This window comes from Triturus cristatus, chromosome 10 (genome assembly GCF_964204655.1).
Source record: "Triturus cristatus chromosome 10, aTriCri1.1, whole genome shotgun sequence".
Lineage (NCBI taxonomy): Eukaryota > Metazoa > Chordata > Amphibia > Caudata > Salamandridae > Triturus > Triturus cristatus.
The window spans coordinates 948,210,184-948,232,767 of NC_140593.1; the positions used below are offsets into that span (position 1 = coordinate 948,210,184).

General features: G+C 46.5%; 1 protein-coding gene across 5 annotated transcripts in view; it reads left to right on the forward strand.

Moving 5' to 3' along the window:
* NKTR (natural killer cell triggering receptor) overlaps positions 1-22,584 on the forward strand; it is a 376,878-nt gene that overhangs the window by 112,474 nt on the left and 241,820 nt on the right. For 4 of the 5 annotated variants that reach the window (XM_085628781.1, XM_085628782.1, XM_085628783.1 and 1 more), the window contains exons 5-6: positions 18,520-18,564; positions 20,933-21,020. In XM_085628781.1, coding sequence (XP_085484907.1) covers positions 18,520-18,564; positions 20,933-21,020 — 133 coding nt within the window. Of the gene's footprint in view, positions 1-18,519; positions 18,565-18,868; positions 18,897-20,932; positions 21,021-22,584 lie in introns of all 5 variants that reach the window. The other variant, XM_085628785.1, reaches the window with a different exon arrangement.

Below are 22,584 nucleotides of genomic sequence, written 5' to 3' on the forward strand. Positions count from 1 at the left end.
TAGCTGTGAAGATCCCACATGAGAAGGATCGGTTTGGGCTTCCTCTTTTTCGTATAGCATGTTCAGGCATGTGCAATGTTTTAGGAGTTAACTTTAAAAACTTTCAGTCCGGTCTACCAATGTACTGAAAGGAAAAACTACTCAATACAAGAGCCAACAAAATCATGCTGGACAAATCCTGCTTTTTACCAGAAATTCCAAAAAAAGAAGATTGTAAACTAGCCCTTCACTTGTCTAACCTCCAGATGGCAAAAATGTATCCCGCACAAAAGAAGACTCAGCACAGTCTCTTTAAACTTCAGAAAAGACTTACAGAGCCTATCTCTTCAGACAATCTATCCCCAACTAGCTGTTAATGTGCTTACGTTTAATGCTTCTTTTCATATGTACGTCATGTTACAGCTTGTATTTGTGGTTGTCTGCAAAGCACTCTTTTAGCCATGAAGCTATGTTTGAGCTACAGAAACACAAAATAAATAAGAATTATGGGACGTAGTTCCCTAGCGCAGGACACATTATTTACAGCATTTTTTTCCAATGACCAATGCCTTAGGGTTGATAAACCTCTTCCCCTCATTTGGTCTGACCACCATGCTGTCCCTTTTTCACATTCCTTTTCCTCCACACATGGGAACTGCTCCGAGGGACATTAAGAAGGTCTTTAAAAGAAATTAGAAAGGTACAAGTTAGGAATCTTTTTTATGGGCTCTTAACAATCAAAACTGGACTAACCATAATAACACTGATCTGGCAGCTATAGAGTATTCGACATGGCTTAAGGCAGCTATTGACTCTCTTGCTCCCCTTAAAGAATCTTATGTATGTAAGAAGAAGCCCACCTCTCCTGGGTTTTCAGAGAAGCTGAGAATACTTAGACGAGCCTTTCCAGCCAAGAAAACGCTTGGCGTAAACACTATGAACCACTCGAAAGAGGCGGCTATAAGGCTATTCTGGTAGAATATAAAGCAGCCATTAGGCTAGAGAAATCCCTCTACTGCAATGAGAAGATTGAATCCGTCAAGTCTGCTAGGGATCTCTTTAAACTGATCAATCTTCTTTCTATATCTTCTGTCTCCTCCAATAACGAGAGTTTGCATGTCTTCTGTAATCATATGGCAAATTTCTTTCATACCAAGGTTTTTGACATATACTCTTCCTTGGACAGTTGCAATCCTGAGCCCTCTGTCTTTGCCCAAAAGAATAATTACATAGGTTCTAATCCTCCACATACTAAGAGCAGGGATTACTGTCTTTCTACTTTTTCCCCTCTAAGCTATGAGCTGACCAAACAGTTTCTTCGAAGGGTTAAATCAGGCTGCCCTCTTGAACCTTGGTCTCCCAAACTGATGCAGTTGGGAGGGTATATCATTATTCCCCCACCTCACAGCAACTGTTAATCAGGCTCTTGCCTCTGGATGCTATCCTCAAAGTTGGAAAACTGTAATTGTTAAGCATCTGCTTAAAAAATCCAATTTGGACCCCTCTGAATTGAAAAACTATCCGCCCAATTCTTTGCTTCCCGTCCCAGCCAAGATCCTGGAGAAACCTCTAAATATCCAGTTGATGACTTACTTGGAACAACACAGCATCTGCTGGACATATCCCAGTATGGATTTAGGAGTAACCATGGGACAGAGACAGCACTATTATCCACAGTCAATAACATCCGCTCCCTGGTTGATGCTGGACAGGCTGTGGTGCTGAACCTGTTGGACCTATCTGCAGCCTTCAACACCCTATCTACCACCAGGATGATTGACCGCCCACAAGAAATTGGGGTCACAGACTTAGCCTTGACGTTTTTGTCATCCTTCCTGAAGTATTGGTCTCAGACAGTGGTGGTGGACCACTTCTACTCTGACCCCGTAGCCACTCTGTGTGAGGTACTGCAGGGCTCATCCATGAGCTCAACTTTGTTTAATATACATGTCTCCCCGCTGGCCAAACGGATTTGATCTTTTGGGCTTCAGGCGTTATCCTATGCTGACGACGACACAAATAATTGTATCTATCACAAAGGACATCGAGGCCTCCGCCACCAATTTTAACAACTGCATGCATGCCGTGGCCACATGGATGGTAAAAAAACTACCTGCGACTGAATGGAGACAAAACCGAGGTTTTGATCTTTGGTAGCCAACAATCTATTTAGACCCATTCTTGATGGCCAGAAATGCTGGGGCAATGTCTCAGCCATGCTGACTCCACAAAGAATCTTGGCGTCTTGGTTGACAACAATCTGTCCTTTAATCTGCAGGTAAATAGTACAATATCATCCTGTTTTTGGGTGATTAAGACCCTTAGCAAGGTGTTTCCGTTTCTTTCCTTTTCTGTGTGTAAACAAGTGGCTGTGGCACTGATTATGTCCAAGATGGATTATTGCCACGTGCTTTATCTGGACATTAATAAGGCAGCCTTTGACAAGGTGCAGCTTTTCCAGAATGTTGCAGCAAGACTAATTTTGGATCTTCCTAAAGATCATTCAGTCTCTGCTACTATTCGGAAACTGCATTGGCTCCCTGTGGCGTATAAACAAATTGCCTTCAAGGCCTTATGCATTGTCCATAAGGCACTTCACAATTCAGGCCCTGAGGGAGTTAAGCATGTTTTTCAATGGTATGTTCCTTCTAGACTGTTGTGTTCTGCTGGTAAAAATCTGTTGGGTATTCATAGGTTTTGGAGGGGAAGGTGGGTCTATTGCTGTGGCTACATCTAAGTTTTAGAATACTCTCCCTCAATCCATCTCCTGTCTGGAAGCCCATTTTCCTTTACGTAAGGCCTTGAAGACCTGACTTTTTGCCTTATAATGTCATTTTAGCTCAGGAATGATGCTCTCTCCCCCAGTAGACTAACGGCATTAGCGCCTTGACGCCTTCAGGCATTTGTTCGCGAATCTAAATGATCAAAACAAAGTAATTTTCAAACTTGTAAAGTAGTACGCTTGTAGTACTATTTTGTGTACTTTGTGACTTAGTGCCGTGGCCTCAAAACATCCAAAATTTAAATATTCATATACAACTACTACAAATAGAAAGGACTAATGTTTTGCACTTCTACTAATGGAGTATGACTTTTTGGGGCTGATTCAGAAAGTGTTATGAGGGTACATAAACGAGTACTACAGTAGTACTACTTTATATACTCCGAACTGCTTTTATAAAGGGACCCCAAAGTGTGAAGTAGACTAAATCCCGCCCAAAGAAAACACTGTGGCTTGGCTCTTTTTCTTTTGAGCCAAAGAGTGCATAATAGTATGGTTAACAGTGAAAATTAAGAAAGGCAAAGTTTGCTTGTCAAAGATAATGATCACAAAGCATTGATCAGTGGTTGTGAATGCAAAGAATCCCCATAGTTCATCCCTGAAAACATGAACTGGAACTGCACTAGGGCAACTAGTACCAGATGTTCCAAAATCAAATGAAAATGTAGACGCAAAGGTGTCTAGATGAGCAGTGTGTAAATATTAATCCAAGAAAGTGTGTGGGAGCGTGAGAGAAGAACTCGCCACCCCATCCTCCTCCAGCAAAAGAGAAAGAAACTTGTTAGAGACAACATTGATGTTCTGCAACATACTTATTTCTTCATCAGTTTTCTCGAACAGCCATCCAAAGCTCACTAATGCCTTTGTTTTGAGCTAATTCTTTTTAAAGTTTTCACTGCACCTGAAAGGAAATTCAGACAAAGTCCAGTGGACCTTTACATTGCCATCATGGTCTTAGTAGTATTGAATTTGTTTTAGTCAATTAAAACCATAAACCTCGACAAAAGGACATACACTGCTAGACATAAAATTAGAGAATCTAAAATGGTTATTGAACATGAACAATTTTTTGTTTGGGGAGCAGCCATTAATACGAAATTTGCTGCGTATATAGTAGACAAATTTTGCACAAAATGCAAATGTGCAAAGGTTAAAAAACTGACTAAGCCTATGCGATGTGCAGATTTACACAGAAGATGCTGATATCATCATGGGAACATTTTGCGGTTAGATAGGAATACCAATCTCTTATAACAATGAAATGTCCCTTTATGCTGGAAACCTACCTGTGACTGCTTCCGGTGGGTCAACTTGTCAATTTACCTGATAATTCTTATTTACCCTCTGTCCTAGCCCTTCTCATATAATTTTCGAACAATCATTCAACAATTAGAACCACAACTCCTAAATTTACAGTACCTGTAAATATCAATGTGTACAATGCCTTACGATACTGTTGTATATTTTGTCTCACTGACTGTAACTGTATTACCTGTATTATTTAGTCTCCAAAGCCCTTTTGCACTACATAAAATCTTGTCTTTGTAAAGCTTAATTTTTTTCATGTCTGTAGCTCAAAAATAAAATCTATATATTAAAAAGCACTAAGAGATCAAAGTGGAGATGAAATCCTATGGAGTGCTGTTGCTGCTCAAACAGATTTTATTTTCAAATGAAAAGAATAAGAACAGGCACGTCACCTCATAGCAGAAAGTGCTCTGTCCCTTTTAGGCAGGAACTTTCACAAACCCAGCAGGTACCGTTATGAAAATGTTCCCTAAATTATTTTCCCCTGTTAAGACACGATCCCAGAACAAAGGTTTTTAAAAAATGTTTTATTTATCTTTGTAAGCTTTTTCAACTTAGTTCAACATATTTAAAACCCTTCTTTATTTTAATAGCATCTGTCCATATCCTCTTGTGGCATTTTGGGCACTGTAGTTCCAACTTCCAGAGACTCTTTACTGATGTTGATGCCAGTTGCAACTAGACACATTCAGTTTAGCTATTATTGTCTAGTTACCGAAAATATTAATACTGCAAATATTGTAGTCTGGGTTTAATCAAGTATTCTTTTTCAAATATGGATGTTTATTCAAATGATTATTTTGATGATCAAGTTTATTGGCATTTAAAAGAAACCACAGAATTACATTGACAGCAAAATCAGGCACATTACCTCAATGATTAATAACAGTAAAGATGATGTGAGACCTGTGTATCAGGCTTCAGATTAGATTCTCGTGCAAGTTTATTGCAACACATAGGAGCACACACACCAATCAAGACAGTAGATTGAACCATTTACCCTAGATCTTTTTGAATAGTTCAGGACAGCTCCGGGCCTCGAAGAGGGGTTCCTCTTGGGTCCCGCACCAGTCCACCCCCGTCTCCACCTCCGTACAGTAGGGGGCTTGGCCTGAGACCAGAGTGCCGCAATGTCTTGTCTCGCCACCGCCACTGCAGTCATTAGAAAGCGCTTGTCGGCCCGAGAGCCATCCAGGCCATCAAACACACCTAAAATCAGACGTAATGGGTCGTGGGGAACTACCTACCCCAGGGTCTGTGTAAGTTCAGTTCCACACCCGCCCAGAATGACGTAATGGCGGGGCACTGCCAGATCATATGGTAAAAGTCAGCTGGAGCGTGGTCGCATCGTGTACAAGTCAGGGAGGGCCACAGTCAAGCTCTATACACACGCGCAGGAGTTAGATATGCCATATGTAAATAGTAGAGTTTAATTAGGCGCAGTTTGGAGGAAGTCGTCAAGGTCTTGGGAGCCATGAGAGCGTCCCGCCAGTCTGCATCCTCCAATGGGCCCAGCCAACCCTCCCAGTGGGCACGCAGTGAATCTAGGGTCGCAGGGCTGTTCACTAGAGAGCGGTAGATCCGCGACACCCCTCCGTTACCAAGGTGCCCCATCATCACTTGAGCCTCGAGGGGACTGAATTCGGGGAGGAAGGTGGGAGACGTAAATTGCGCATTGACGGCATGCCGAAGTTGCAGGTATTTGTAAAACTGGGAGGCGAGGAGAGAGTAGTGCTGCTGCAAATCTGCGAAGGCCCTGATGTGGTCCCCAACACAGACGTCCCCAAGAAGCGAGAGCCCAATGCGGTCCCATTAACGAAAGTCCCGGAGAGTTGAAGTCTCACGCAGCCAAGTACCATGCCACAGGGGTGTATGTTTGGTAAGCTTCCCATCCCATTTCGTGTGGCGCGGGTCGGTGCGCCAAGCCAATAGGACTGCCAAAGGGATGGGGGGGAAGGACTTGAGGTATGGGGGCCCGTACAAGTAGGCTTGGAGATGTGGAAAATCCATAGACCTCAGCTCGACCTGGTACGACCTTCGGACCAGCCGCCGGTGAACCAGTCATGAACCACAATAAGTCTCGTGGCCTAGTAGTAGAGGTGAAGATTGGTCACACCCATGCCACCATCATATGGAGGTATCTGACTGTGAGCCAGGGCCATACGTGGCCTCCCACCCCTCCATAAAAACCGGGTGAGCAGACCACCAATCTCGCGGAACCAGCTCCCCGGGAGATGAAAGGTTATGTTTTGAAGAATATATAGAAAGCGGGGGAGAACCATAATTTTAAAAAGCGCACTTTTGCCAAGGGGATTAAGAGGGAGGGACTGCCATCGTTTGAGGTCTGCCTTGGTAACCGGGGGCATAAGGTTGAGGGCCCATTCAAGTTCTGGGAGCAAGGTTACCCAGACTCCCAAGTATTTGAAGGACTGCCTATGCAGGGGAATGGTTGTTTGCCAGTCGAAACAGGCACGCGACGGGTGGAGGGGAACCAGAGTGGATTTTGCCGGGTTGAGCCGCAGGCCAGAGACTCGCTCAAAGGCGAAAAGGACTTCCAAGCACCGTGGGCCGGAGTCCTCAGGATCCGCTAAGAAAAGGAGGACGTCGTCTGCGTAAAGGGAGACCTTGTCGACCCATCCCCGGATGCTGGGATCGTTGTGTATGAGAGAGGCCAGGGGCTCCATTGCTAGCGCAAATAAGAGCGGCGAGAGTGGCCAGCCTTGGCGGGTGCCCCTCTGGATGGGGAATGCCTCAGAGAGCACGCCATTAATTAGGACCCGTGCTTTGGGGCTAGAATACAGAACTCAGATGAAACGCCTGAATGGGAGGCAAAATCCCATCGCCTCCAGCACATCTTCCAAATAGGTGCAGTCCACTGTATCGAATTCTTTTTCAAAGTCAATGAGAAGCAAGGCCAAGTACGGGGTGAGCTGATGGCGATGGGCGAGGTGAAGACGGCGTATGCAAGGCCGGGTACCACGGGCAGGCATGAAACCACATTGGTCTGGATGGACCAAGTAATCTAGGAGGGGGCGCAAGCGTTGAGCCAAGGCAGTGACAAAGATTTGCACCTCGGTGTTGATGAGCGAAATAGGGCGGTAATCCGCGCAGGAGTGGGAAGGCGGTTGTGTTTTAGGAAGAAGCACAATAGTGGCCTGTCGGTCTCTGAGGGGGAAGGACCCCGTGTCCACCACATGTTGGAACAGATCGACCAGGTGCGGAATCAACAAGTTGCGATAGGTGGCATAGTATTGCTGAGGGTATCCATCCGGCCCTGGTGTCTTACCAGAGTGCAAGAGTGAAATGGCCCCGTGTATCTCCTCCGGTGTAAGGGGGAGATCCAGTGTCTCCGAGACTGCCTGGGGAAGACTGGGTAGCTGAGTCGTAGCCTCTGACATCAGTGTGGCCAGGGAGGCCTCGGGAGACCGGACCGCATAAAGCTGAGCATAATAGCCTGCAAAGGCTTGGGCGATAGCATGTGCGGTGAAATGATGAGTGCCGGCTGCATCGCAGACCTCGGGGATTATGCGTTTGGCGTTGGGATATGAGACTAGATTATGGAGTAGCTTCCTGTTTTTGTCACCCCAGCCGTATACACATGCCACCGAGGAACACCATAACATTTTAGCTGATTCTAGAGAGATCTGACCGATATCCTCACGTAGCAGTGCCAGCTGTCTGGTGGAGCTAGCACTTTCGGCAGAAGCCTGGGCTGATTCCAACTGTGTAGCTTGGGCCTCGAGCTGCAGTGTGGGCGGTCTGGGCCGTGCGCGTTGTGTGGACCAAACCTCTAGCCACGCTCCGTATAGTAGCCTTGCCAGCCCCCCACAGTTTACCCGGAGAGGGAACCGATCCCTTGGTGATCAATAAGTATTGCTTCAGCTCTTGCCCGAGGGTCTCAACGAATTCTGCATCCTGCAGGAACCAAGCATCCATCCACCAAATCGTGCGGACGCCCGAGACGGAGGGAGACAGGGGAGTGATCGGAGATACCTCGGGGAAGGATAGTAACCCCAGACACCAACTGACAATCGATGGCCGGCAACAGGAGCAAGTCAATACGGGAGTGGGTATGGTGGGCCGCCGAAGTATGAGTGTACTGTTCTCGGCGGGGGTTCCATACCCTCCAGGCATCACAGAGACCTAGGGCAGAGGACCAATCAGAGAGGCGCTTAGCAAAGGCAAGGCGGGGCGCAGAGGGAGCACCTGTCGTGTCACAAGAGGGCTGCATAACAGCGTTGAAGTCACCTCCAATGACCGTCAGACCCTAAGGGAAAGTCGAGATTAATAGTGTGATGCGTCTGAGTGCAGAGTGCATTGAGGCGGGGGGAATGTATGCACACAGGAGATTAAGAAGATGACCCACGATCCTACCAGTTAAGGCCACATGACGCCCCTGTGTGTCGGTCTCCACCTGTATCAAAGTAAAGGGGAGACCTCTACGAATCATCATAATCATCATCATCATCATCATCATCATCATCTTTATTTCGGTCACTTGGACCATAAAAGAATGCAACAATATTACAATTTATAAATTACACAATAAAATGATTACATATAGATGAATAAAAAGAAGGTCATAAAACAATCTGGTTAAAATCATAAAAAATATTCATATAACCATATTAGGCTTAGTGCAGCGATTACGGATAAACCACATTGCTGTTAAGAATTTAGCAACTGCAAATACGATTAGGGCGGAAGAATCTGTCTTTAAAATTCTGTATGCTGGAAGGTAGTTCCTAAAACCCAAATTTTTGAGGAGAGGGACAAGCCAGTAGTTCCGGGGTCTTTGGTAAGCTGGACAGAAAAATATAATGTGCAGATCATTCTCTCGCGGGTATGCACATGCTGGGCATTGGACTGTGAGCTGGAATTTAGTCCAGTGGTCAGTGTACGCCCTAAGGGGAAGAGTACCATAGCGCCACTGCATATATAACTTCTTTGTTTTTGACGGACCTACGTCATCAAGGACTTGCTCTAGACGATATGAATCTTTAAAAACAAGGAAGAAATTAGATAGAGACCCCTCACGTGTGCTCTCAATAGAGACCCTTAGCTTGTGCTCATAGTAAACCTTTGATAAAGATTTGCGTGAGATCCTGCAACATGCATTTCCTGGATTATGCCACAAATCTGGTCTTCCTAGTATTTCAAAAGTTTGCTTAATGTACTTTAACCATGGGATTTGTGCCGCTTTGGGTAGGCGCAAAATCTCTACGAGCTCAGCCCTGTAATTAGATAATTCCGGTGTGCTCCAGACTTTGCGCCAAAAGGTTAAGGGTTTAAGTCCCAACTCCTCCGTAATAGGTCTTAGGCCCAGGTCTAATCTCAGTGGGAGAAGTGGGGTACTAGGCGGTAATGCCGCCAGTTGCCTTATGAAATTATTCTCCGTGATCTGCAATTTCTGGTCCGCTGTATGCCCCCATATTTCGCCCCCATAGATTACTGCCCCTCTAGCCTGTATTTTGTAAATTTGCAGGGGTGGACCAAAGGGTTTATAAGTCGACCTGCTTATCATCCTGCATATACCACCCGTTAGCTGTGCTAATTTCATATTTGCCTTGGTTTGGTGCGAGTCCCAAGTCATAGTTTGGTTAAGTGTAACCCCCAAATAATCAAACGTAGTGACCCTCTCTAATCTGACGGACCCTATCGTCGGATTTGGGCGAGTTGAGGAGGGTGGGTTAAAAATCATATACTCAGTTTTTGAAGCGTTGATTTCCAGTCCACGCTTCACACAAAAGTTCGAAAACCCATCCAACACCCGTTGTATGCCCATGGGGGATTTAGAAAGCAGCAGGGTATCATCTGCAAACATGATTGCAGGGACCCTGCTGCCATTTAGCTTAGGGGCATCAGTGTTGTTCAACCCAATAAGATGGTTGATAACCCCATCCACGCAGAGGCAAAACATTGTTGGTGCAAGCACACAACCCTGTCTAACCCCCGCGTCAACGGCGAAACCATCCGAAAGAACTCCCCCCTCTACCACACCTGACCTTAGCAAAATTTCCTTGATATAATCTCATCAGGATTGATAAGATATCGGCAGGAACCCCTAGGTCCATTAAAACAGTCCATAGTTTAGCCCTTGACACTAGGCCGAATGCCGCTCGTAAATCCACAAAGACCGTGTACAAGGTGCCACCCTCAATTAACGCGGTCTTCCAATATAGAAGGTTCAGACGAAAGATCTGGTCTGTGGTTGAGACTCCCTCTCTGAACCCTGCTTGGTACGGGCTCATTATAGCACGTTCTTCAATCCAATTTTGGAGGCGGTTAAGTATCAATCTGCCAAAAAGCTTTTGGGGAACATCGATAAGACTGATAGGTCTATAATTGGCTGGGAGCAGGGGCGATCCCTTTTTAAATATGGGTACAATCTCTGCGCCCAGCCAAGTATTTGGCACCTCCATGCCTCCCAGAACGGAGTTAAATAATGTCAGTAGATAGGGTGCCCAGACATCGGGTTAATGTTTAAATAGATCACCCGGTAGGCCATCTAAACCAGGTGCCTTGCCTGATGCTAATCGTCCGATGGCCTCGCGGACCTCCATTAATGTAAATGGGACCACTTTCAAATCATCACTGTCAAGATGGATAGGATCGGATCGTGCACCTTCGACTACACTATATAAAGACTGGAAGTGGTTTTGCCAAACCTTAGGTGAAATGTTGGGCTCTATTGCAGAGGTCAGCTCCTCAGATCCAGTGTTCACATAGCGCCAAAATGTACGCGAATCTCCACGTGCCAGTGAGGTGGTAAGTTTTTCCCATTTATCATGCTCCCATTCACTTTTTGCATGACTGATCAGGTGCTTATAGGCCCTTCGCCTGGTCCTGATCTCCTCGCTCCCCTTCCCCTCCTTTATCGAGGCCAGGAGATCAGTTTTTGCCTTACGGCATGTGATGTTGTACCAGAGGGGACAAGTGGTACGTCCGTTAGCCCTTTTTGGGGTGGAGAAAAGGATTTCAGACGTTGATTTAATGAGGTCCTCATGCAGCAATCCCCACAGTTGTATATATGTCCTGGGTGCTATCTTGCTCTGATAATGCAAGGGCCTTTTCGAGTGTGGGGATGACCCGGGCATAAAGCCTGGATATCTTCTCTGGGTTAGAAGCTAGTTTCTCCCACTTCACTCTACGTCTGTTGTTCATAAGGCCTAATCCCACCTCAGGTGTCACCCTCTGTTCCCTCCTAGCCTCATAACCGGGGAGGTCATATTCCATTTCCAGTGCGTTGTGGTCGCTATCTACCCTTGGGGTTACCCAAAAGTCTCTGATGAGCGACCACGTGGCCAATGGAACGAGAATATAATCAAGTCTTGATTCCCTACCCCCTCTATTATATGTGTATTTTGGAGGAATGTCAGAATTTATCCGACCGTTACAGGCCCGGACAACATATTTTAAGGTTAAAGATGTTATTTGTATGGCCAAAGGGGTCCACACTCTTGGGCCCGGCGCCTCCAGTGGGGGTATGGACCAGACTGCATCCTCCTCTTGGGCTAGACCGTCCAATGAGCTGAAAAGCGGCTCAAAATGACAATTTAGGTCTCCTCCTATTTAAAAAAAAAAGGGGTACCCTCAGGGATTTCACTTAGGACATCCGCAAGCTCCTCTATAGTACGCGACTCTTGCGTGATATTCACTGGTCTAGAATAGACATTTACCAACAGAAGCCTGTGTGAATTTGGCCATTCCAACAGTACAACAAGAATGTCCTCCTTACTGAGAGGGAGGACAGTAGCCCTACATCCCAAATCGCTAGCCACCCAGGTTGCAAGTCCTCCCAAGGGGCGCCCCCTACCCCCCCATTTTGCATTTATAGAAAATGCAGCAAAACCGGTGCAGATAACTTCTTCACGCGCCCAGGTTTCCTGAAACAGGCATATATCTTTGCCCTCAATATATGAGTTCCAGTCCGGGCAATTCAATTTATTGCCCAAGCCCGCCACATTCCAGGATAGTATCTTCAAAGAAGAGGTGATAATACTCTTGTTTAGTGGGTTTGGGAGCAAGCCCAGTCTGGATTTCGGGCCCAATGGTGTATTGGTATCTATACTACTATCTATGGGCAGTGTCGCCTCCCTTACAATGCGTGGGGGGGAAACGGGCCTAATAGCTACCTCTCCATTGTTGTATTTCTCCTCGGGGTTGACCTTCTCTCCGGGGGTAGCTAAACATATTTTGGTGGCGTGAACACCATTATAGCCTCTATCCTCTCCATTCCCTATCTCATTCAGTCAGTCTACCATGTCTAGGTTGGTGAATCTATTATGGGTGGGGAAATGGTCATAGCGCTGCGTCCTGGGAGGGTGGGGGGTCCTACTTTCTCTAGTACCCCATCTACCACCTCTTCTCTGTACAAATTTCCAACCTTCCTCTTCTTGTCTGTGTCTTGTGGGTGGATAGAAGAATGATAGAGGTAGCGCTTGAATAGAAGTCCCCTTGTCACAATATGGCCAGCTACATATATATGAAACAGTCATAGGGTCCCTGAAGTTGACCAAAACACAGTCTCCGTCAATAGATTTTCTGGTACCACCCAGCCAAGGGACTCTTCTTACCATAAGGACCTCGCTCCTTATTCCTTTAGGGAGGGGCCTATTTATAGAGAGACAATTAATTACCTTGTTTTTTTAAGGCTTCGACAGGTTCCCGGGAGGATGATTTTAATTCGGGAATACCTGTTAAGATAACTATATACGGACTTGCCTCTGGTGGCAAATTGACTAACCTGTGTTTGTTGACATTGTCATTGCCCAATTCCCCATTTTCAGGCACAGCTGGCTTCTCCTGGGAGCTTACATTTACTAAGTGATTTGGGGCTGATAAATTAGGCTGTGATATGGGATGTTGAATTAATGTAGGATTGGGTGCAAGGCCCATTTCCTTAACTGCAGGCGCTATTTTAGTCTTCTTGCCACTATGGCTCGACCCTCTTCCTACTAATTGGCTGTCCTTATTAGGGGCGTCTAATAGGCATGCAGTTTCCTTTTCAATATTCAGTAGACAAGTTTCCATCTTTGCTAATCGCAGTTCCAAAGGATTGAGCATTATCCTCATAAGAGTGCGAATGTCAGAGAGAGTAATATCCTCCTCCCCAGAGTTTACATTTGTACTTGGGGATATCTGCCTCGATGTGTGGGGGGGGTGGTGCCCTTTTTTTCAATGGCGAGGTTGGCCCCTTACTAGGTATGCCATTTTTCTTGCCCTCGCACAAGGTGGTGTTCTTTGCAGTTTTAGACTTTCTTTCCCTACAATTTTGTTCCCTTCTTTTCCTTTTTGGAATAGCGCCCTCCCTCTCCCCCTGCCTTAATTGCGTAGACTGATGTTCCCTGAGAATAGTTCCGTCCATAATGGACAAAGTCGCATTAGGTGCAGTTGTGGGTGGGGGGGGGGGGCTTAGGTAAAGGTAAAGGTAATATACTGAAATCTACTGGGGCCGAGAGATCACAGTCAATGTTTGCAACAAGGGAACCACTCAAATCAACTGCATCAGGTGTAACATTTGTTCCCCTGCCCCCAGCATCAGATAATGTACATTCCAATCTTTTTTCAGGAGTAGTTGCATGTGCAAGGGGGCCCAGAGACGATCTCCTTACCCACTCAATTTCTTGCGAAATGCGTCTTTCTAAATTAGTAATTTCATCAATAAGGAGTGAGCCAGCTTTAACAAAGTAAGTGTCCAAAGTACCTTTAGGCTTCCCAACAGCCAGCGTGGTCTTACTCCTCGTCTCCCTTGTAGCCATAATCTTATTGTAATTGTGGGGTGTGTGAAAAGGGAAGGACGTGGATCAAGGGGGATGGCCCAATCCCTATCTCGTCCGTTCTCGAACGGCCTCAAACGGCCCACTCTTTGCCCAGTCTTTGCCCACGCTTCGACTCGCGCGCATCCCGCTGGCGCGGATACTCCAGGGGTTTATGTAGAGGGGTGGATCAGGCGGGAGCAGGCGGGAAGAGGCACCAGCTGCACCTGTGGTGATGGCGCTGTGCAGGCTGGTACTCGCAGTTCAACCTAGGTGTTCAGCAATCAAACAAGGCTCCCCTGGGTCCTGTGCACTCCTGGCTGACCGGGATCAAAAGTTCCGTGTTCCTGCAATGTCCGTCATGAGTTACCTCTACGAATCAGTATGGCCAATCCAAGGGAGCCTCGTGTGAAACCAGTGTGCCAGACCCTATTAAACCCATATCTGGCGAGGAAGGTGCATTGAGTTCCCAGAAGGTGCGTTTCTTGTAGGAAGAGAATATCGGTCGCTTGGGGTTGGGCACTGCGAAGAACTGCGGTTCGTTTTATACTGTCTAGTAGGCCATTGACGTTCCATGACAAAATGTGGAGAGGTCTATTAAGAGTTGACTTTGTATGACTGAATGGTGTGTGTGTGGACCAGCGCGAATGGACCGGGGTCCCAGGGGAGGTAACATTTCATAGCCTGGGTGTAGGGATAGAGCTTGTGTATTATGATAGGTCTTTGGTCATTCGTAGTGGCGTCTGTGCGCAGTGAGCTGCCGTGAAGAACGAAATAATTGGCCCAAACGAGGCCAAAAACAATCAGGAAACAACGGTCCTCCCACCCCCCCTGCCCCATAAAACCCCCCCACCCTGCACTTTTGAAATTGAAGCATCTGGCGCCCTGAAAAGGAACTCAACAAAACAAAGATACAAACAAGTCTAAGTGCTAAGCTAAAACGATTAGCAGAGCATGGTCGTGGCGGAGATGGACCCCTCCATGCAGACGGATATGCTAATGTTAACAGCTGCAAGAAAAATTAAGAAGCAATTTATGGACCCTAATCCGCTGGGCCTCAGGGGTCAGACTCCGTCATCTTCCTCGGATCCTCGAAGTGCAGGGCTCCTAGACAAGTCAGAGTAAGATCTGGCAGGGCGCAGTGTTTCAGAGGGGTCTGGGACCCAGCTCAGACCAATCAAGGAACCAGTCAGGCTGTGAGTCCCAGATACCCGAGGTAATTCAGAGGTACTGAGCAATTGGGACACTGCTTCCGGTGATCGTAAGGCTCCGCTGCGTCGGCCACCCTTATTGCGGGACCGAGTACGGCGCCGCTGCGGCTTGATAAGGAGTGGTTGAGGTTGCGTAGGCTCCCGTCGAGCAGGGAGAGAGGCGGGACGAGTCCGTAGGGGCCACTGCTCCGTGAGCCAAATCCAGGCCGTTTGGGGGGTATCAAAGAGTGTCTTGTCTTGAAAAACAACTCTGAGTCAGGCTGGAAAGAGGAGACCATAGCGAAGTCCCAGATTACAGATCTTCTGTTTGACGTTGTCATAAGTTTGTCGTTGAGCCTGCACCACTCTGGTATAGTCCAGGAAAAGCATAATCGTGCTGTTTTGGTAAGTCACTGGACCCTGTGTCCTCGCCGCCCTAAGGATCGCGTCCCTGTCTCGGAAGTTAAAGACCCTCATGATCATGGGCCGGGATGGAGCCCCACGCAGAGGCCGGGGAGCCAGGGAGCGATGGGCGCGCTCGACCCCGGACCATGGTGAGAGGGACTCATTAGGTACCCAGGATCTCACCCAGGTCTCCACGAATGTGTCAGTTCAACCCTGTTCAGCCCCCTTGGGAAATCCTATGAGGCGTAGGTTATTCCTTCTTGACCTGTTTTCGGCGTCTTCGGCCCGACTGTGAAGTTGCAAGGTCTGAGTCTGGAGCCGGGCCACCTGGGTCTTTTGTTGGCCTATGTCAACCTCGACCGTGGAGATGCGTGATTCCTCCTCCGAGATCCATGGCGTTACGCAAGTCCTGATGAATAAGGGCCATGTCCACCCTAACCTAGCCAATCTTCTTCTCCACCGAAGCCTGCGAGGCGCCAATTGCTTGGAGGATAGTGGAGAGATCTCCCCCAGCGAGGGCAGGGGTATTTGACGCCCCCCTCCGGGGTCCTGGTCGTTGGTGGTGTATTGGTCCATTTTGGTTTGGGTCTGTGGAGCAGTTGTCTTCGAGGCACGGTCCCTGCCCATCGTTACCGTGGATGGAGGCCCCTGCTGCCGATCAGGTGGGGGAGGTAGTCAGCAATCCCAGAGCGGGGGGGGGGGGAGCCGACACCCAGACCGTCAATACTCTGGCCCAGGCATCAAGGCTAATCCTCCCAGGTCCCCTTGAGCCCCAGGGCTCAGTCAGAACGAATCCGGGGACCCCTCTCCCGCCTCCGCCCGAAGCGATGGTCGATAATAAGGGCTCCACCCCCCATCTCAAGATGGGTGGCAATGGGTTGGTGAGGGGGGGCCCGGGAAGTCGGTCCGCGGCTCCTCAGTGCAGTCAGCCGGGTTCTATTCCTGCCACCTCGAGCCCGCAGCGTGCAGGGTTCCGGCGCCGCTCGATGGAGGCGTCCGAGGGCAGACAGCGGGCTCCAAGCACCAGGGTGAAGACAGGGACCAAGTCCAAGTGGATGGATAGTGAGAGGGGAGGCCAATATCAGGGCCCCGCATCGCCCGACAGTGACGGGCGAGATCCGTTTAGCAGCTGTGGAGGTTTTTCCGACCAATAGAGGAGGCCAAGGGGAGGAAGGGGAAGGGCTCAGCTCCACGGGGGATCTCACCGCCAATGGGGGGCTGACACAGGGCAGGGACGGCCAGGCCAGACATCTCGTATTCACAGGCCGATAATCGCAGAAAGGCACCCCCAGATGTGATGCGTGGCGTAGGGGGGGAGAGGGGGTGAGTCAATGAGGGAGCGGGGGCGGAAGCGCCAACAATGCCCCTCCGCACCACCACCCGACACGGCAGCCGATCCCCAATCTCTAACCCCACTCACCGACAGTCTGTTGATGGAGGCCACAAGGGAGTTCCTGTTGCCCCCAGAAGCCAGCAACTCTTGGAAGCAGAGACGAGGCCGCAGCACCGTCGCAGATCAAGGCAGACAGGAGGGACCGTGCCGGATCCGGTGTCCGCACAGCTGCGGGATTGCGCCAGGGAGTTGCCAGAGAGAGGGGCCCTTCGAGTGATCATAGGGCAGCACCAACGGCCAAGTTCAGTGCCTCCCCCCTGATCCGCTGGGCCGCAGCGTTGGAAGGTTGGAATGCAGCTTCCGGCAGGCCAGGACGACCCCCCACCTCCAGCCCCAGGGGGTGGGTTGGCTGAACACGGGATGGAGGAGACTGCTTTGGCAAGGGTTGAGAGGGTGCCCGACCCCTCGCCCCGCTACCAGACAGCGGTAGCCGAGCTCAGCGGGTCCTCACTCACTGGGTGGGCACTCTGAGGAGATCCTGGGCCGAGCCCCTCCGGAGACATCAGGCAGGCGCAGGAGTCTGGATGAAGTCACCAGCGCGGCAGGGCCGCGCTCGCCTCCTGTTTTCCCCAGCTCCGTCTTCACGGGAGGCGAGCCCCCCCACCGCAGCTTCAGGCACCGATGCGCCGCCGGCAGACGCCACCACTGAGGTGCAAGTCTCGGGCAGTGGGGGAAAGCTAGCGGACCGTGGCTGGGCACGGCCGCCACTCCGCAACGACAGGGGGAGCCAGGCAGCAGACCATCAGGGCATAGGCATCAGGCCCAGAGACGGTACGCTGAGGAGGCTGCCATTTTGGAATCTCGAGGCCTCAGGAGGAAGGGGATCAAACAGAGGCAGCGGAGGCTCTGATCCGCCAGCTAAAGGGATCGGAGTAATGCTGGTGCGGCAGGGAACCTCCGCGTGGAGATGAAAGGATCCAATGGCAGCTGCAAACGACCGGATACAAGGCAGATGACGGAGGGGGTCCTGAGCACTCTTAGAGTGTGACCGCCATCCTGACTCCTCAGGCCACGCCCCTGTTTATTCAAATAATTGAATTATTTCTCCACTCAGTCCGTGAAAATATCAGTGGTTGTTACAGTCTGTGCATTGAGTTTTATGCAGTGTCCGGCTGCTTGATAATTTGTTCATATTTAGATGTAGGCAAGGGGCCCTTATCTTAGTAGACATGTGGCTCTAGTTTGCTCGGATGCAAATGAGAACAGTGCTCTTAATAGCAGTAAAACAGTGAGATCAGCAGTGTCTGCACCAACTCGAAAACTTTGCGAGTTATTGTATGTGCTTCAGAGCAGGAGAGAAACAAATAATGACGGCGGTACCCAGTGTGTCTGAGCAGCCATGCACTTAACTTGCATAAATAGTGAGTTATTAAAGGCATTGGTGAACTGGAATGCATCCCTGCTCCGTGACGTTCATATCTACAAACAGGTGCGTTATCACAGCAGTCTATCCACCATGATACAGTCTCATGATTGTAGAGTAGTCTACAAATATTTTTTGTTTCTACCTTAGTCTAGGGTGTATGGAGAGGTTGTTGGAAAAAATGTATTATGATGATTTTTACCTTTATTCTTACAAACCTGTCTTGATCAGTCTCTGCATTTGTAGCCGCAACTCTCGCCTTTACCTCAAAGAAGAAATTTCTTCAGAAAAATGTTTGCTGGGAATCTGTCACCTGCACTCATACAAAGTTTTTTTTGTAGGTAATGGAAAAGGAGGTGAATCTATTTATGGCGGCTATTTTAAAGGTAAGTGAGAAGTACCCTCTTAACATCTGTGTACCACACCGCTTGTGACAAGCTAGTTTGAGTTCCGAGATTGTCATGTTATCTACTGATAAGCTTACTTTATGCATGATGCTAATGTTGCATGAAAATATTTCTTATGCATGATGTTCTGAGTAAATTTTTATTAGAAGCTTAATTAAAGCCCAAAAAAAAGTTTTAATGTTGTTGGTTAAACGCGACTTTCAGCATGGAGGTTAGGCAACTTTATTCATGAAAATCTCCTATCTTCCTGCCTAAAACTGTCAACATATTCTTTTATTTATAGAGAATGTGGTCTTTTGCAAAATGAAAAGGTAAGCGACAAAAGCTCAGTAACACAATAAACTCTATTCCCTTGCACCACCCCTAGTACACAGATTACTTCATGGGTACTCCATAACAGGATTTCTGTGTAGATTGAAGATTTGGAGAGTTATTAAATTTATTTTTTCGACCCATAATCATTTGTCAGAAGATTTCATCTGCACTTGGAATAAATACACTTATAACAATCCTTTTTATCCCCTCTTGATACAAAGTTAGACATAAATGTGGCATTTTTTCCCTCACATATAAAGTCTGTATGTTATTCACCTGAAATTACCTTCAGTTTAATGTATGATTTACTGAAGGCCTCTCACTTTTAGCATGTCTTTTGGTGGCTTGTCTCCTCGCTCAAGTTTACTCTTGGAAAGGCGCAAGTTAAGCAATTGTTTGAACCTCATTGCAGGTGTGTTAGGAACAAAAATATATGAGGCATCATGAAGCCCATTGAATTTCCTAATAGTTTTGGTTTGTCAGATATCTTGTGTGTGTGTGTGTGTTTTCCATAATTTCCTTTTTACTTGACCCAGGTGGTAATACGCAGGTGTTTTACCTTCTAATCTTTGAGTACCCATCTCTACACTGCATTTTATTTTCTTGAAGTGCCATTTCTATTCAGGTGTATAACTAGGTGGATCCCAGCTGGGCCTGCACCAAAGATAGAAGAGCAGGTACATTCTGTTGAAGCTGCATGATTACAAAGCATCGTGTGGATTCCTCTTATTGGGTTTACATTTTGTAATGCTATTTGCAGCATTCATATGCCAAATCCTTTTGAAGATTTTTTTTTTTTTGGGTGCAAGTTAGCAGTTGAACCGGTTGAGTTTCGAAACTAGATTGAAACCCTGATTGTGTTGTTTATATCTAGTCGGTTGCATACAGGATTTTATATAGTAGGTAATAAAAGAATAGATTAATCCTGCTCCTGTTTCTCAGTATTCATTTTTTTAAACTTTTGATTTAGGTCTGTCATGCTTTGGGTGGATAGGATTGCAGTTGATGGCGCTGTATTTTAACAGTGTTAGGTTTCTAATAGTTAATTCTATAGAGCACACCAACTACTGTAGACAAAAAAAAGTTTAACTGCATAGTCGAGACTTAATGAAAATCTTACTAGTAAAAGCTAAAGTCCTATGTATATGCTAAAGTAATGTTTCTATTTTAATTAATGCCAATAGCAAACAGTGTGTTTTGTTTGACATTGTAGTAGTAATAGCTCAATTATACCATTTAGATTTCTTCATATCACAAAAGTTTGTGCAATGAGTACATTAAAGTATTATTTTTCAGTGCATCCTGAGAACATCTGTAAATTGTAGGTATTTTTCTAATATGCTCCAGTGTTTTGCCTAGAGTGTAATGGACCATATTCCTTTGGGTCCAGCAGTATATACAAATATACACAAAACACATGCTTTCATTTACTTTTTCTTGTTTTGGTGGTTTATATCCTACTTTGTGTTGGAGGTTTGTTTTTAGAGGCAGCATCTGTTGCATTCTTTTCTGGTTTTGTACTTTTTTCCTTCTCATACTTGGTCTTTGTTTTCATCATCTGTTCGCAATCCAAGCAACAAAGTAAACACAACCAATTTTTCAGTCTTGCCTACTAGATGTAGCCTATGAAATTGTCCTCTTAAGGTTGCATGATTCCTGGCTTATCTTTCTGGAATGCTCCAGCCCCCATAAATCTGCGATATTTCAGGGGTACTTTTTCACATGTTGCCTTGTAACGAAATGCTCATCTTGAAATTGTGCACTGAAAGGCAAGCAAAAACTGCCTTAGCTTTTGTTTTTGTCGACAGAGGATGTAGCTACTGAAAATCAAGCCTCATATCTTCATTTAGAAATTTGGCATGCTCTATTTCTGTGCCATTTTTCCTGTATTTTAAAGTTATTTGTAAGAGGTAAACATATTTAAAAATCTCTCTGCTGTACATAGAATTGTATCTGACATTTATGTGTGACTAATCTCACCTATTGCTTTACAGTTGGAGTGACTAACCTTATTTCTTTCCCCCCCAAACAGATGAAAACTTTATTCTCAAACATGACAGGGCATTCCTTTTATCAATGGCTAACCGAGGGAAGCATACTAATGGTTCCCAGTTTTTCATGTGAGTAGGCCACATTCAAACATTTGACTTTGAAACAGATGCATTCTTACTGAGAACTATATTGTGAGCTTCCTTTTTTTTTTTGCGTGAACATTTATCGATATGTTTACAGTGCAGACATACACTGCTGCCTGTTGAAATATGTTCCTCTTAACTCAGCATTGTGTTTGTTACAGTATATGGTTTTCACAGTTTGTATGCAATTTGGAAGAAAGTATCAGAAATGGCATCTTATCTCAGGGATCATGGAACACTTTCCCTTTGATGTGTTTTAGAAAAAGAAGCGGGCGAGACTGTATAACTTCAGTACTTTAACGGATAGAAAAACTCCGAATGGATAAAGTGTCTTCAGGAAGAGTCTCATTATTTAACAACCTTCACAATTATTCATTGTGAAAAGGGTTGTGTAAAACTAACTTTGAATGATTTTTCTATAGACACGTGTTCTGTAGCAGTACCTGTCAGTTCTCAAGGTTTTTTGCCTTGACTTAAGCGAGATAAAAGCCTTCTCGTAACACGCAAATTGTATCTGCAAAATAATTCGCCATAACAATATTTGGTGATGGTTTCGTCAATCACATTTTTTTTTTTGTTGAGTAGAAGGTTTGTCTCCATTTTATAGTGTATTTTAAAATCTTTCCGACCTTTCTCCCCCCCCCCCCCCACTCCCCGACCCTCCCTCAATTGCCAGTGGCTTCACTGATTGAGATCACTGGTTGTTCATGTACGCAAATTATTAACTTTTGCTGCTTATTTGTAAGAAATCTGATAAATGGGAGTGGGTGACTACCCATCTCAAGGAATGATCAACTCTTTTCGGGGTGAACTTTTCCATCACTATAGTGAGCGGAACTCAACCCTCTGGTAGCTATGGCACAGACAGGCTTAACTTAGGGCATTTTGTAAAATATTTATGCTGTACCAAACCAGTAATAAAGTCTAAATGCAAAACAATTTAAAATCCCAAACAGATGTTGTAAAATTAATTTAATACACAAGTTGACACCAAAACGACAAAACTCTAGTAAGATGAACTAGGGATATAAATTCAATTTTCTTTATGTACGAATAGCGCCAGAAAGCACAAAGTGCTAACCATATTCAACGGTCGCAGTAAATTGGGCCCTGGGCGCAACGTGAGGCTGACTGCGATGGAGCGCAGGTTTGATAAAACAATATGGTTAGTCTGGTCTACAGTTTTACCTTCTGACCTAGTCCTTGAACCTTTTTACCACAAGAGTACAATTCTAAAGGCCCCAGGATCCCAGGTAGGTACTTTAAGAGTAAAAGGATGTCAAGCAGAGGCCAACAGGAGGGTCCAGTCCAGGTCCAGTTGCCAGCTAGGCGGTTGCAAGAAATCCCACTTGTAGCTTGTTTTATCCCTGTAGTTTGAACAGGAGGGCGTTTTTATGGCCCTTAAAGTCCACTTCTTTGTTCTGGGTACAAGAGGGAGCAGTTCCAGTCCTTTATCTGCATCGTAGTTCAGAGACAGCAGGTCCAGTAATCTACTGTTCTTCCATATGTTCAGCAGTGTTCTGAAGTGGGTGCCTGCAGGTGCCTCATT